At 38.9% G+C, this 16,639-nt stretch overlaps 2 protein-coding genes across 2 annotated transcripts; one reads left to right on the top strand and one right to left on the bottom strand.

Moving 5' to 3' along the window:
- The first annotated feature begins 1,618 nt into the window (after positions 1 to 1,618).
- On the top strand, positions 1,619 to 12,230 carry LOC141804259 (uncharacterized). Its single transcript, XM_074688602.1, has 24 exons — positions 1,619 to 1,712; positions 1,830 to 1,892; positions 1,983 to 2,045; positions 2,119 to 2,187; positions 2,288 to 2,371; positions 2,589 to 2,675; positions 4,659 to 4,748; positions 5,020 to 5,106; positions 5,195 to 5,257; positions 5,339 to 5,401; positions 5,640 to 5,708; positions 6,297 to 6,380; positions 7,897 to 7,983; positions 8,066 to 8,149; positions 8,284 to 8,352; positions 8,455 to 8,544; positions 8,640 to 8,729; positions 8,819 to 8,908; positions 8,995 to 9,084; positions 9,164 to 9,244; positions 9,423 to 9,485; positions 10,318 to 10,377; positions 10,535 to 10,681; positions 12,178 to 12,230. Exons 1-24 carry the CDS (start codon positions 1,619 to 1,621, stop codon positions 12,228 to 12,230), a joined length of 1,920 nt encoding a protein of 639 aa, XP_074544703.1.
- Positions 12,231 to 13,943: 1,713 nt separating this feature from the next.
- cunh14orf119 (chromosome unknown C14orf119 homolog) lies at positions 13,944 to 16,384 on the bottom strand. The gene is made up of 2 exons (XM_074689252.1): positions 15,626 to 16,384; positions 13,944 to 15,097 (listed from the first exon to the last, which is right to left on the bottom strand). Exons 1-2 carry the CDS (start codon positions 16,043 to 16,045, stop codon positions 14,924 to 14,926), a joined length of 594 nt encoding a protein of 197 aa, XP_074545353.1. The 5' UTR covers positions 16,046 to 16,384; the 3' UTR covers positions 13,944 to 14,923.
- Positions 16,385 to 16,639: the final 255 nt, after the last annotated feature.

A 16,639-nucleotide genomic window follows, 5' to 3' on the forward strand; every position in this document is an offset into this window, starting at 1 on the left:
TGGAAACTTTTAGTCCGTGCTTTGCCAACAGAGAACCCTTCTTATTTGCATTATTTAAGTACATGACACTCACATTATCTTCCATCTGCAGAACAAGGCTCAGTTGTTCAGGGTTGGGAGCATGAGACGAAAATTCAAAAAGTGTAAAAATAGGTGACTCTGATAAGGGTCATAACATGCTGTTAACTGAGGACACCTTCAGGGGGAGTGAGACTCAATGGACCAAAAGAGGGCGGTGAGAAAATTCCATGCTATTAGGGGAGGAGAGAGATTTCCAGTTACTTGGTTCTGCAGATGTGTGAACTATAGAGGAAATAGTGCAAATATGAAATGGCTTTCTGACGGCAACTAAACAACCAAAACATTTCTGTATCTGATGTTCACACACTGAGAAAATAGTGTTATGAGTCTGTTAAACTTGCTTAAAGGTCCCATATTCTGCTCCTTTTCTGCAGTTTAACATGGATCATTGATGTCTTCATGAAATGGTAGTAACATGTTTTGGTCCAAAAAGCCAATAAATCAAGCCCAGCAGCATTGTTTCCAGGCTCTCATAGCCCCTCTGTTCAGAACGGTCTGATTTAGTGGGCGTGACCTTCATATGTAAATGAGCCACCGCTGATACCGCCCCACTCTTACGCGTCACTGAGAGCGGGGCCACGAGCTCCGAGTGCACAATGCTTAGAAAACAGCGAAGCTCGTTTACCGTAACATTACAGGCTAAAACAACAGGCTAACCGCAACTACAGTTAGCATCCTGAAGCTAACACAGAGACAGGGGGGACACTGAGGAAAAGCTCTTACATCTGCTCCACAGCACACAGCATTTAAAATACTCACATTTCCAGGGTCTGAGGTTTGTTGGCGGATGGTTGGTAATGCGCCTGGATTCAGGACCAGTCTATTCATTAGCCCTCTGTTCTACTGTCCAAAGTTGGAAAAGCAGTCGGCTGTGAAGTGACTAGCACACACATGCACAGTTTTACTGAGTGTGGCTGGCACATTTCCTTGTCTTCTTCCAAGATGGGAAGCTTGTGCATGGAACTATGTGGCTGTTTACAGCCAAAAACAGAGCAGTGATGGCTCTTCAACTTTGGCATTCTTCTCCCTGCTGCTGGAGAGAAATCTCTCCAGCAGCAGGGAAGGGGTTCAGGGGTATCTGCTCTGGTGGACCTATCAGGTCAGACTTGCTCCTGATTGGTCAAAAAAGGGAATTGCTGATGTCGGCAAATCCTCAAAGTCCAAACAGCTCGTTTTAGATCAGGATTTTACATTCACAAGCACTACTAAGTGCAGGTTTTGTCATTAAATATCACATTGTGTGGGCTGGGAGGAAAGCCAAAGACAAATTTCACTAAAAGACTTGATAAAGTGATTTTTGCATAATATGGGACCTTCAACAGGTGTTAGAGCTGACCCCATCTGAAGCTGTAGATAGTCTCCTGTCTGCTCTGATTTTTCAGCTTCTTCCTATCACTGTTGATAAGTGCCTCATACAACCCCACTGAACTATCAGTTTCAGAAGAGTTCCTGGAATCCTCAGAAACTCCTCTCTGTTTGAAATTCTGTATCACAGCAACCAACAGTATTTTCTCTTTTATCACCTTCCTGATCAGTCATGAAAATCATCACCATGATGAAAGAGCTGAGAGAGCTGCAGGCTGCTGAGAAGGACCAAACAACAACAAAACCAGAAACCAGTCAGGCCACCAGTGAGTCAGACTTTTGCTTACTTACTGTCCAAGTCAGACTGAAGAGATGCTGCTGATGGGTCAGACCACATACCATAAACCTCTGAATCTCTTTCTTATTGTTTCTCTCATTATCAGCTCTTCAGGCTCTGCTTGAAACCAAAGAAGTGGAATACGCTAAAGCTCAGGATGAAATAAGCAGTGAGTCCTGAATGAACTGCTCTTAAAAACTTAAAGTGTGATCTCCAAGTGAGCATTTTTAAAATCTGTCTTCATCTTTTTGTTCTCCAGAGCTGCAGAGGGAGCTGGAGTTGAAGAGTAAGGAGTGCTCTGGACCTGAGGAAAAACATGAAGGTGAGTATTTGACCTGGTTTTAACTGAAAGCACCAAGGAGTTTGCTTTTACTTTCATGTGTGTTTCTTTGTAGATATCAAAACCTTATTTGAGAAGAATATTGCAGAGCTGAACAGAACAGGGGACCCAAAGGCAGCAGCGGGTGAGTGGAGTTTATCAAATCAGCCCAGCGGATCAGATACTCAGTCAGGTGTGAGGTGTGAGGATGTGAAGTGATAACGTCTGTGTTCTTTGTGACTCAGTCCTGTCCATACTCAACCTGCACGATGATTTGAAGACCCTGAGAGGTCAGATCTCAGCCTCAAAAGACCCAGAGAGGACCTCTGGTGGGTAATGTTTACCTCAATCAAAGTTCATTTCCATTGAAAGGTGTGACAGAAACTAGAGTGAAGCAGGCTTGAGTTCAGATGTGGTTTTAATTTAACATTTATGTCAGGAAACAATGAAAATATCTCATTACATTGTCCAATTTTCTGAGTTTTACCCAGAGTTTGTGACATTGCTCCCAAACATTAAATTATTTAATCACTTTTCCTGTCACAGAACTGAAGAATCAGCTGGAGGAGAAGCAAGAGGAACTGAACTTGAAAACTGATGTCATCGAAAGATTGTTTCCAAACCCAAATATAAGTGAGTTTATTTGATTCTCTGCTGAGTCTTTGTGAGCATCATCAGCATCTAACAAAACACATTTTAAAGAGCAAACTGTAAAGAAAGGTCCTCTGATGAGTTTTATATGGTCATAAAACATCCATCAGTCTGTTCGTCGAGATGTAGTCCATCTATAAACACACACAGACACTGAAAACTTCTCACAAACTGCCACTGCGATTATGGAGTCCTAACCAATTTATGTTTAGACTGTGGAGAGGAAGCCAGATGCCCAGTCAGATACAGACTCACCTTAGGGAGCACACCTCTCCTCACTGAAAGACTCAGGATGGGGTCTGTCCAGTGGTTTGAACCAGAAACCTTCCTGCTGTGAGGCTGCTTATTAAAAAGACTGAAAATATCTCTGAGACCTAGAAGGTCAAACAGGTCCATCAGTGCCAAGTTTGGTTTTAGGAAGCTTATAAAGAGATCTGCTATTGGTGTTCAGACCCCCTTTTGCGATCACTGAATGTTTTTGAGTGGTAAGAAAAAGATAGCTGACATGTGAAAAAGTACTACTTTTAATTAGATTACATAATTATCATGACAAGGTTAGCTGATGTATCAGAATAAACTCAACATTTCATTATTTTTTATAACTCCTTCTCTTACCAGTTAAAACAATAATCCTATCTGTAAAAATAATAATCATACCCATGATACAAAAAAAGGCTACTTTTGCATATTTAATTGACAAACAAGGCCTTTTCCATCTTCCATTTTCTGAAGTATTTTGTGACATAAAACACAACTCAGTCAGATTTATTGGTGTCAACAGAAACCTCAGATCATTAGCCTCATAGCATAAGTGCCTATAAGTCAAGGAAATTTAAATAGAAAAATAAGTTAACAAAAATAATATTGATCATATTAAAAAAATTACAAGTAAAAGAAAAAATATATAGAAAAATATGAAAAATGTGTATTGTCTTCTTTTCAAATAATTTTGAAATATGAATCAGGCAATTATGTCATAAGGCTCACGGTATGATAGAAAATCATCATCTGGTCCGAAAACCTGCTGAAGCCCCTGGCTCAACGACCGTCTTCTTTCCAAACATTAACAAAAAAAAGACACTGTCAGCAGAGAAATGAACCAACCTTTGCTTTATAAAACAATGAGTAAGAGTGAGCCAGTGGCAAGGGCAAATTAGAGAATGGGAAAACTGGGAAATTTTCTAAAATTTGTCCCCCAAATCTCTGCTAAGTTTAATTACTTTCCATTCATTTGTATGGTCAAAATTAAGGATGAACCCATGTTTTGAGAGGTTTTTTTTCTGTAAATATACAAAGATGTTCAGCCTTTGGTGTAAAGGGCTGTGAAGAAAAACCTTTTTGGCTGTAAATGCTTTAATAAAACTGTGTTTATGTTTCAGTTTTAACCATTATTGAGCTGCTGGGTGAGTTATGGGAGCATCAAGACTCTGCAACTAATGACACCTCTATTAGCCCTGTGCTAGGTTTGTCTATGTTTCATGCTAATTAACAACTCAATAATTAAAAAAAAAATCATTAAGTTATTATTGACTGTTCTTCTTTTGTAGAGCTTGAAAACACATTGGACGGCCTCATCAGTAAAATAAACGGCGAGGTAATCACCAAATTGAGTAAGTTTGAAACATCAGCCAGGAAAAAATTTACAGAGAGGTCCTCCTTGTCTTTCACTCATCCTTTTGATCTTGGCATTACTAAAGGTTCTTTTACAGTTTCTCTTAGTTTAACCCAAAGGTTTTCCCTCTCTGTTTTGATGTATTCAGTACTCCAGATAGTTACACTGAACACACAGCTGGCAGATCTCCAGATATTCCAAACAAATGATACAACCCGTAAGTATTTGGGCAGGATTTATCCAAACTCTTAGAGCTTACGTGACTTTTTGCTGAAATTGTTTTAACTGTTTCAGCTTAACTCACATCTTCTGTATGTCTAATAAAACTGATGTGACTTTTCATTCCTTCTTAGAGCTCAGAAACAACCTGGAGGCCAAAAGGCAAGAGCTGCAGAAACAGATCAACGAGCTGAAAGAAAAGAACGAGCCACAAAGCGATCTGAGTAAGCACAGAGAAAAAGTGTTAACCTTTTTTTATGGAACAACTATTTGTTAGTAAAAGTAGAAAATCAAATGATAGAGATGATGTGTAGTGTTTATGTCATTGTCACCACCATAAGGAATCAAACAGTAGTGACTCAGTGGGTCCAGTAAGACAGATAATTTGATGGGAGAACTTTGTTTGTGCCACTTATACAATGATTGTGTTGCAAAAGTCAGGTTCCATATTTTGTCCCTCCCTGACCTCTGAATTATTTGATATCTGTTTTTCAGTTCTAAAAGTCACTGATCAGTACAACAAACTCAGACACCCAGAAAGGGAGAAGCCCAGTGATGGCCAAATGTCTGCTACAATTACAGGTGAGTGGAAAACCTCAATCTGATTTAACTGAACTGGTGTATCACTAGCAGCTCCTGTTACAGATGATTCATGTCTGTCTCCGTCTAGAACTCAGACAACAGCTGAGAGCAAACGAGGAGGAGCGCTCACGTGATCAAGCTGAGATCAGGTGTAAGTTCAGAATCTGTCAGTTTAGTTTCCGTGGTGAATACCATAAAACAAACCAAGATGAATTTGTGTTTTGGTCTTTAGCTCTGCAGGATCAGCTCAACCAGACAGAGGCCCAGTGTTCAGGCTATGAGCAGAATCTGAAAGGTGGGTGTCATCTGCTCTGGCTTGACAAAGGAAAGCTGTTGCTCATAAGAAAAAAAACAACTTGTAGTTTTGGTTAAAAATACTACGTTTTTGCAATTTAATAGGAACAGGGTGATATTTTGTGTTTTAAATGGTTTAAGGAATGAATCCTGCGAAGAATATCTAGAAAGAGGTGCCGGTTTGTCTTAGCAATCAAAGCTTGAGCGCCGATTTCTGATAACAACATTTGTCTTTGCAGATCTACAGAATGATCTGGACACCAAAGTGAAGGAGTTGAGTTCAAAATCTGACACTATTTCTTCTCTTGGTGAGTGCTGGACTGTGTTACCAAACAGAGAACAGAGGTGTCGAGAAAGAAAAGCAAATGGTTAATAAGAAATAACATGGATCATCTGCTTCACAAAGTACATGAAAGATGGTCCAACTTGAAAGCTAGCTTTTGCGTATGATTTAAAAGCTCCTGTGAAGAGTTTTTAGCTTGTGATGAAAGTAAATGAAAATTATCCTGGTGTCTATTCACAGCCCTCAAATATAAGACCATCTAAGGTTGGATTAATTATTTCTGTTTTGTAAATATTAAATGATGACAGGGGTAGGTTGTAGATGAAGTGATCAACTGCACACCTTATTACTACATCTTTACAGCAAAGTATCAGAGTGGATGAGATCAGGATGAGATTTTTGATCAAAAAAATGCCATATGCGACAAAATTAGCAGCATGATCGGAGGTACCACTCTGACCACAGGGGGCACCAGAATCAATGCAAACCACAAGTTGTTTTTCACACTTCTTTTTCAGAAGCTTTGCATTTTGAGAATCAAGATGGAAATAGATTATTTAAATGTTGTTGTTGTTTAGTTTGACATCTTTTAAATCCTGTTTTTTTTTTCCAGCTCTTCAAATTTCCACACTAACCCAGCAGCTGGAAGACCTGAAGAAACAACTGCGAAACACTGCGTCAGAGAGCAAAATAAAAGGTCAGACATTGTGAAGCAAATTCAAAATACTTATTACGATATTCCAGGAATACAAAGAGTATCTATCATCAATGGATAGTATATGCTCTTTTTGTGAGATATTTAGGGAAGGATTCTGTGTGGCTCAGTCTAACTCATTGAGCTACACAAACTGCGCCGCAAAGCAATAAGTGCCATTGTGTTCCAGTGTCCAAACATTTAAATGAGTCATTATGTATTCATTCATTAGGGTTTAATGAGATTTAAAAAAAAACACCTGCCAAAAGTCACACACACATACACAGTGGCATATATATATATATATATATATATATATATATATATATATATATATATATATATATATATATATATATATATATATATATATATATATATATATATATATATATATATATATATATATATATATATATATATATATATATATATATATATAAAAGAAATTCACATTATTTGTTGTTAATTGAAAAAGTGAACAATTTGGATTTAGTGAGTGAAATAAATCAAGCATTTATTTCTTTTAATTGAGAAGAATATGGACTGTCAATTACAGGATTTTACAGAATTTTTTGTTTTTATACTCTGTACTTGGTTGGGCCTATTGCATGAATTACTACATCAATGCAGTGTGGCATGCAGACGATAAAGAGGCCTTCAGCTCATATGCATTACTAGGTCTGGTGTGTTGACAGTAAATTACAGACTCTCTATGGCAGGGATCTCAAACTTGTGCCAGGGAGGGCCAAGAGGCTGCAGGTTTTCTTTCCAACCGAAAACTTGGTTGGAAAGAAAACCTGCTGCCTCTTGGCCCTCCATGGCACGAGTTTGAGATCCCTGTTCTATGGGGTTCAGGTCATGAAAGCTTGCTGGCCTCTCAAGCAAAGTTACATCAATAGACTGTATATAGAATGGACAGCGACATTTATAAAAGGTGTATCTGTTTTTTAAAGTTTGACCACAGCCCATTTGGCATGACTGGGGAAGACAGAGTTTTTGACCCATACTGCAGCCAGCCACCAGGGAGAGCAGTTTATGTGGCAACCTCACTCTGAGCCATGCAAGATGACGTCCTTTTTTTTTTTTTTTTTTTTTTCACAGTCTATGGTTACATTATGGAAATCAAACCGGCTTTTGAAAATTTTGGCAATTTTTGGTGCCAAGTCCTGCTGGAAATAAAATTAGCATCTCCACAAAAGCTTGTATAATAGCTATCTCACTTAAACATTTCAGTGACCATAGCAACATTTAGTTTTATTTTAAACCTAAAAATACGTAAAATCACTTTAATACAACTTTAAAAAGTTGAGTTTGGGGCCTTTTTGGTTTAACCCCCACCCTAAAAACAGGCTATGCTAGAAGAAAAGTTGACCAAGGCAAGAACTCCAGTGTGTGAACACTTAACATGGTAATATAACGTCAACGCCCAGAGATCAGCATAATGACAAAGAAATATATGAACAACAATGTAAGAATGCTATTTATGTCTTTGATGTGTTTCATTTCTGTCATGCAGAACTTCAAAAACTCATAGATGAGAAAACTGCTGAGCTGGACAGAAAAACAGAAGAGCTGAAAGCAAGAAGTGCTCAACCACAGAGAAGTAAGTAGAAAGAAAATCCACCTGGAGACTCTTTAAGTCCTGTTTTTAGATTCTGAAGTTATACCTGTATCCTTTCTTATAGTTCTACAGATTATTGCATTACAAGCAGAGATTGAGAAACTAGCGAACGTTGCAGAGAACAGCACTGATTACAATAAGATCACAGGTGAGTGAGAGGAACAATGATTACACGTACTTAAGAATCTTCATCATGAACTTATTTAGAGCTTTTTTTTAATCACGTGGTGAAAATGATACATGTGCTCACTCCAAACATGTTTTTACATCTTTTTCCAACAGCACTCCAAGATCAGATGAATTATTTAATTGAAGGGGTTCAAGACGAAGACAATGACAACACCAAACTGAGTTAGTTTCATCTTATCTAGTCAAATATAATGACTCCATCATTGGGCATTCACCCATTAAATGAAAAAAAAAAATCATCTAATCTCATATTTCTTCTTTTAGTGTTTCAGATCTTGGCTCAACAGGATGAAATAGCAAGATTGAAGAAGCAGGAAGAGAGTCAGACCCGCGCAGAGTTGAAGAAAATTAAAGGTGGGAGTTAAAGAACTCTCCTCAACATGCTGAAGTTTTACAAACTTTTTTTACACTTGGAGGAAATTCAAACATTGATTATGACTCTCTCCAAGACCTGGAGGATGATCTGGAAGACATCAGAAATCAGATACAAGAGAAGACACTGTTGCTGGACACGAGCGATTTGAGGATCGCTAACTTATGTATGTTCTTTTTAGCCTCAGCTTTAAACAAAAATAATCAGTAGTCTATCAAAATCCCAGAAGTGTCTCAATTTATGTTTGTGCTGCAGCGTCTCAGATCATGGAACTTCATAAGAAAATCCAGCCTCTGGAGGATGAGATATCAGACCTGAAAGAAGCTCATTCTGAAAACCTTGAAGGTAAAGAAAACAATCTGACAGTTATATAGGTATTGGTGAGGTTATACACGGATAGAATAACTTACAGCTGATCTCTTATGTTTCAGAGCTTCAGAAGAGACTGAATCTGTCAAAGAGGCAGCTTCAAGACAGTGAACTCCGACTCAAGGATGCAGATGCCAAAAACTTCCAGTCAGGTCTGTAAAGGTCTCAATCTACAGTGTTTGTTTCTGTTCTGTACAAAATAACTCTGCTGCTATGTTTCTTTTCTGACAGTCATGGAGATTACAGATCTGAAGGCAAAACTGAAACAGGCTCAGAGACAGGGATCCAAAGCTGATAAAAGAAAAGTCAACGGTTTGTTTGTTAATCCCTGATTTTGTGTTTCTGCTTTCATCACCTTCTGATTTCTAACAGTCCTACAACTTAAGATCTTCTCTGATAATGAAATCATTTGTCTGATAAGTGAAAACCTTTTCTTTTTTTCTGGACAATAACATTTATGATAATTGGAGTTCTTGTTTGTGTCTCTCAGAGTTGGAAGCAAAGATACAAACTCAGCAAAAGGAGAACCGGAAACTTGAAAACACAAATAAAGGTATGAATTTACATTTTGTCACCCCTTTAAAAATTAAGTAGACTTCATATCCTTTGCATTTAAAAAGTTGAAGTTAAAGGGTTAATGAAGATAAATGAGAAATCCCTATTGTACTGAAGTTGCATGACATAATGCTACAGCCAGAGGCCAGCCAGCTTGGCTTGGTAAAAAGATTAGAAACAAGGAGAAGCAGTTAGCATGAGGCTAACCTGAGGGAACAGAGCGTTGTGTTTTTAAGGGAAAATATGCACTGATTATCTAAGGTGACTACACAGTACTGACAAACCTGTGAAGCGGTCATTCTTAAAAGAGCAGATTTCTTTTTGTCTTTTTTGTTGTTTATTGATGTTGGGTTGTATGATACTTGTCAGTAGCAGTTGTTTTAGCCACATTGGATGTCAGTCAGCTCAGCCTCATTGATGAGAAACCAGTCGGTGAACCAAGATGAAGTGAATGAGTGAAAAGAGCTTCATACTCTCTGTTTTATGTAGCTGTCAAACATTGGCTGTATGGAACATGGATACAATGATAATAATAATAATAATAATAATAATAATAATAATAATAATAATAATAATAATAATAATAATAATAATAATAATAATAATAATACATTTTATTTGGAGGCGCCTTTTATGACACCCAAGGTCACCTGACAACAAAAGAATTGTAAAACATCATTAAAACGAATGTTATTGAAGCCACCCTATGTGTCCTGAAAGTGTCAAGTTAGCTACACCTGCTGCTTTCTTCACTTTACAACACTGCTTACAACTCGTTCTTGATCTTTCCCTCAATGTTTGACACTATCCAAATCTTTATCCTTCCTCAGACTTAATGCAGGAGGTCCTGGAGCTGAAGAAGTGCTGCTCTGTTGACACCAAGTGTGACGGTGAGTTCTTCATGGTATTTCTTGTACAAAAAAATATGTTAACCAACATTTAAGATTGAAGAGATAAACACTGCTGAATAAAATCAATTAAAATATTTGATCCCAGTAGATTGATTTTCTTTTGTATAGATATTAAACAGATTATTTCATCAAACAGATTTACAAAGACAGCTGCAGCAGAGCCAGATAGATGCAGACCGCCTGCAGCAGCAGCTGACTGACAAAGATGCCAACCTGAAACAGCTGCAAGAACAGTTAGAAAACCAGATCAGGGAGAACAAAAAACTGCAGGACGACAACAAGAGTAAGTCTAAACCTCAAGAACATCTCAAATACACAATGGCCCTCATTTATCAATCTTGCGTGGGAATTTGCGCAGATCTGGGTGTAAAAATCAGTTTACGGCAACGTTCACGTGTGATTTATGAAACGTGCGTACCAGGGCCAATCACGGTGTACGCCTGATCAGCTGTTGATAAATGTGGTGGCTGAAAACAATCGTAATTTACAAAACACGCCCCTAAATATTCAAGGTTCAGCTGGCCGAACCCACTGAATTTACGACATGGAGGGACGCATTACGGAGAAAAAGGAACTACTCCATGCCGGTAATCGACAACGCCATAGCAACAGGTAGAGAGGAAATGACACCGCGTTGTTCGGCAGTCGGAAAAAACGAATCAGAAAAAATCACCTGCAAGGAAGTCACTGCAGTGATTCAGCAGCGTGGATATGACAAACTAAAATACAACAGAGTTTTAAACATGTAATTTACACAGCCCTCGTTTACACCTTGATTGATCAATCCGTGATGTCTGACTGTTAGAAGCCACAATATTATTAAATGTTTCCATTCAGGACCAGAAACGTGGAAAGTTGGCTTTTAAAAATGTGTTTGAGCTCTGAAAGAAGCTGCAGACTCCAGCCTGAACCTGTCACAGACTGAGGAGGGAGTGGAGCTGAAGTGTGTCCATCGTGCGCAGTTACACATGGGTAGACCGGAATGATTATTCGTACCATGAGACGAGCAGGTTGTGATCTCGTGTAAATGAACGTCCTTTGATATGAAATTGAAATTGAACTTTTACGCACACAGTTCACGTTTATATGATAATATTGTAAGGATCAATATTGATCCTTACAATATTATCATATAAGTCATCTTCACTGTAGATCCTGTAATCAATACCGCTTCCTTGAAATAAATATCCATTCTAAAAGTTTGATCCAGCGTCGTCTGAATGTTCTCTGCGGAGACTTTATCATGAACATGGGAGTGCATTAAAAACTTGTAATAACCTCTCCATGTACACATTTTTTAGGTAAACTGATCGAGAACACTTTTTTTTTTAAACGTAGAAATCAGCTGACAGCTCCTGCTGCTCTTTCATAGCGAAGTATTTTATAGATTGGCGGAATAACAGTGAACAGTTAAAAGCATTCCTGGTGTCATATCTAATTCAAGGATCTAAATATTAATCTAAGAACATCAGTTTTTAATTCTGAAAATGTTTTGCGTTCATATGATCTAATAATTCTCCTCCACAGAGGGATTTCCCTCGCCACACTCTGCTCTCCACTGACATGAAACTTGCGTACACGGACTCAGACCTGGTGTGGGATTTGAGCGTACACGACGCCCACGTTCAGATTGATAAATGCCAATCTGTGCATGGAAAGGAGCGTACACCCATTTTTCAGGCGTATGCACGTTTGATAAATGAGGGCCAATATGTGGATTTCTACTCAGTCTGTTGACTCCAGGTAAAATGTTTGAGTCCTTTTTGTCTCAATGTTCAGGCCTGCAAGCTGAGAAGAACAAACTGGAGCATGATAATCAAAGTAAGTACTAGTCCTGTTTGATTTCATGCAGGGAGAAAATGGTACAACAAACATTGTGTTTCTTCTCTCCTCTCAGATCAGCAAAACCAGCAGACTGGTGTGGAAAACGAGATCCATGCAAGTGAGTTCACATCAGATTTTTCTAAATTCTCAGTCTGATTTGTTTTTCAACCAGTGATAAAATTAAAAACTCAGTCTATGCAGATGTCATTATCAAAAAATTAAGCCAAAGCTGATGTGCCTTTAACCTGAACTATGTTTCCAGACCAGAAGAGGGTGCTTCAGTATAAAATTGACTATCATGATGATCTTTTCTGAGTGAGTGTTGAAGGCAATGACTAGTTTCAGGTTGTCCTCACCACAACATAATGTTGTTTACATTACAGTTCATCTCAGATTCAAAGAGATACAAGTGAGGTGTCTGCTTTAAGCTGTGGCTTGATTTTGATCCAGGGGTACCCTAATCAAATCAAGTTGTCATTTCAGCCCAAAATGTAACAACTTTTTTGCCCCAAATGTAACAAATTTGTTACGTTTTGGGTCAGTTATTACATTTTTTTTAATGAAGTTTCAGATTGTTGTTACATTTTGAGCTCTGACATGCCCAAATAAAACAAGAATAGATGATATTTCTTTTCTTGTTTCTAAAAACACACTTGAAAACACTTCTATATTTATTTTTAACGAAAACATTGAGGCATTATGTATACTTTTTGCACATAGGCTACCTCTTTTTATTTTATCCAAGTACGTTTTGAGGCCTCATTTATGTTTCTGTATTCTTACAGTATTTCAAAGAGGCCTGGTAGGGTGTCCTCTTTCTGGGTTTTCAGGTCACCCTAGTCAGTGGCTTTTTTTTTTTTTTTTTTAATTTTGTGGTGTTTTATTCAAACCCTAAATTAAAACAGCTGCTTTAACTGCTGCTTTAACTTTTACCACATTTTTCAAAAAGTCTCCTGTGTCGTATTTTGATTCACAGAGAAAGTGACGGCAGATCCAAACACCGCTCACAGAAGAATCTACCTGTCTAATGATAACACTGTGATGACCACTGGTGGGGTACCACAAAGCGTTGTCGACCACCCAGGCCGATTTGATTTGTTTCTGGCAGTCCTGGGATCCTCTGGCTTCTCTTCAGGCAGGCATTACTGGGAGGTTTCTGTAGCTGGGAGGCCTTGTTACCACGTTGGGATGGCCAGTGGATCAGCTAGCAGAAGGGGCTTGATACTCTTCAGGCCTTCAGATGGTTACTGGACCATCCTCCTAGATAGACAGGGTCATTACAAAGCTGTGGACAGCACAGTTGTTACTCTTCCAGTTCACACACACCCTCTGACACTGGGAATTCTGGTTGAATACAACAAAGGACAGATCTCATTCTATGACGCTGGGGCCAGGACTCATATTTACTCATTTGTGGGACAAACATTTTCAGACACGATCTTCCCATTCATCAATTTCTGTGTGGAGATTTCTGACAGTCAGGTTCCAATAGCGTTACGCAGTCCTGGATCAGTTGACTGGATAAAATAAAGTAAAGAGGATTTCAAGTTTGGTCATATGGGAAAAATCTTAATCATGTATGGCATTTATTGTTCCATAAAGATATCCTTTTAGATATTATCAGCAGCAACATAGTTATTCTTTTAAATACCTCTGTCATTGCTGTTACTGGACTAATGAGACAATAAAATGGCAACATATAAATAACACTTTTATTTTATTTGTTCAAGTCCAAAAAAAACAGGATTTATCCTCATTTTAATGTCATCACAGCTGTTTCCTCAATATGTCAAGTACAACTTAAGCCTGTGCGTTAATTAGCCAAGTGTTAAACCAGTTCATCCCAACTCATAATAACAGGTTCAACCATAACAGAAGCATCAAGCAAATTTTGTCTTTTTTCTTTACTTTTTATTAATTTAAAAAAAGGAATGTGTAATTATGCTGATGAGAGACTGGTTAAAGAAATGGAACAAAAGCAGCTCTTGTTAAATAAAGCTTCTGTTTTTACAGTGAACTACAAATCTTGTCATGGTGCTGTGTTCCAGGTTTAAAACTGTAAGTTGTGGTATTCTCATGAGCTACCATCTAACAGAGCAGATACTAGCATCTCACCACCTCTTGGCTGACTTTACTGTAAGCATGGGAAATGCATGACATTGCAGGTGTGAAAGGAAACCAAGCAATTTGCTTCAATATGATAGCAACTGATGTTAGCATTACACCACATTTTGGCTTATCGTTTGGTTAGCTAGCAAGAAGCTTACTGATAATGCTGCGGTTTAACAGTGTTGAATAATTGGATTGGAAAGAACCTTAGCTTACAACTCAGCCTGCTTAGGAGTGGTCAGACCCAGGCATTTGCCCTCATCTACATTTGTTCATGAGTTATCATAAATGTAAATTTTAACACTGACTTCAAGTATGGCTGGCTCTCCCCCTGGATTTGAACTATTATATTATTATATCATAGTCTTTAATCAGTGTGGAAGTGGTGACCTGTAAACACTTGAACCTGAAACCTGCAAAAGGACTTTTGAAAGAATTTCCCATTCCATCTGTGGCATCCAAACAGCATGTCCTCTAAGATAACATGGTCTATCTGCAAAACAACCCTCTTCAACCTAAAACATTACCCACCACGACTTATACCACATTTGTTACATGTTCATTTTCATTTCTATCAACATGTAAACATTTCTCAGTCTCTTCCTGCTGTGCCAGCTACACATCTGTAAAAGTGAGCAACAAACACTGGGTCCAGCTCCTCCAGCATGTGAAGGAAATGGTTTCTCTCCTCTTCCCCCCAAGACTCAAACCACTGGGTCCACAGGCGCAGCTGGCATTCAAAGATGTTTGGTAGTCTGTCTTTTACCTGGCCAGGACAAAGAGAGGGTAATAAGGACTTGACCACAAATATATTTTTAACACTTGATTCTGAGTGGTCATTGTTCCATAGCAAGTCTGTTATTTCTGAGGCTGAGGCACACTGAAGCTACTGACAGAATCATTTGATGCCAGTTTGTTTAATAATGAACAGAAAAAGAGGTCATATACAGACTCTCATGGACTAAACCATGGATGTTGTTTCTGATAAATGAACTAAAAAGAAATGTCACTTAATCTGACAGTGAAAAGGCAGGAAAAACAAAACCACATGCAGTTGATTTATGTAGATCTGTTTACCTTGTCCACCATGAGAGGAAATATTATTTTTTTGTTACTCCTCTAAAGTGAAAAAAGCTTCATCCCTGTGAACAGTCTGTGCTGTACAACAATGATCTGCTATTGAGGAATCAGGTCTGCACATACACTGTTGTTATGACCACCACTGGTAGTCCAGCAGGTAAGTGACATCGTACAATCGCTATCTGCCCTGTATATTAAGACGTGGAAAGGGTACCTGAAGAGTACTGAGTGAATCTAGGAGGGTGCACACTTTCCCGGGCACAGCTTTCCCCAGGAGATCCTGCAGGAACCGCTCCCTCTGCGTGGAGGTCCAGCCTTTGTACCAGCTGAGGACGCACCGTTGCTCTTGAAGGCTCACATAGGAGATTGGCTCCGGGTCTCCTACATGACCTGCACTGGGAGAGGAGCAAGATAGCTTCTCAAGACTTGGAGGGTTGACTACACCCCGTGGAGCTGATGGAAAGTCCTCCGGGCTTGGGGTGCCGGGGAAGCCCGTCCAGGGTTGTGTTGCTGTGGAGGGCGATCCCTCTGTTGGACCTCTGAATCCGGAGTTGGGGTTCAGTCTGTACCCGTCAGGGGGTTGTTGCTGTTGCGGCTGGAGCGATGCTTGATTAACACTGCTGAACCACGACATATTTGGACAGACCGGACTCTCCCAGTCCTGTAATCCAGTTATCCCTCTGCCGCAAGTTAATCAGCGATACCAGCTGCCGACAGAGACTCCTTTGGTAGCCTGAACATGTAGCTTAGCTTCTATCAACACCAGGACCGGAGACTAAATTCAACCACATCTCAATGAACTGTTTTAAAATACATTGTTATAAGTTCCCGTCGAACCCTTTGTCGTTATTCACTCATTTTCTGGCATTTTAAAGGAATTACAGCGAGCAAGGCTAACCCTAATCCCTTGAACAAACATATACAGGAAAAGAGTATGCGGTAGTAAAAGGGCGGAGCGGGATGCAGCGAAACAACTAACCGACTCTTGAGGGGAGCCCGATTTGTAGGATGAAAGAGAATTCTGTTTCAAAGTAATTCATTTTTTAAATTTATTTATTTATTTTTCGTTTGACATTAAGAAATGTAGATTCAATATGTCGCTAGAACGATGATGAACAAAAAAAAAATAGATTCACTTAAATGCAGAGGTGGTACAAAATTAGGAGCCGTTACGACGCCTGGCGTTAGTTTCTATTGCTAAACTGAGCCCATTAGTTCGAATCACTGA

The sequence above is a fragment of the Halichoeres trimaculatus genome, unplaced genomic scaffold (genome assembly GCF_033239565.1).
Source record: "Halichoeres trimaculatus isolate MK-OKI-2021-1 unplaced genomic scaffold, fHalTri1.1 fHalTri1_scaffold_15, whole genome shotgun sequence".
NCBI lineage: Eukaryota > Metazoa > Chordata > Actinopteri > Labriformes > Labridae > Halichoeres > Halichoeres trimaculatus.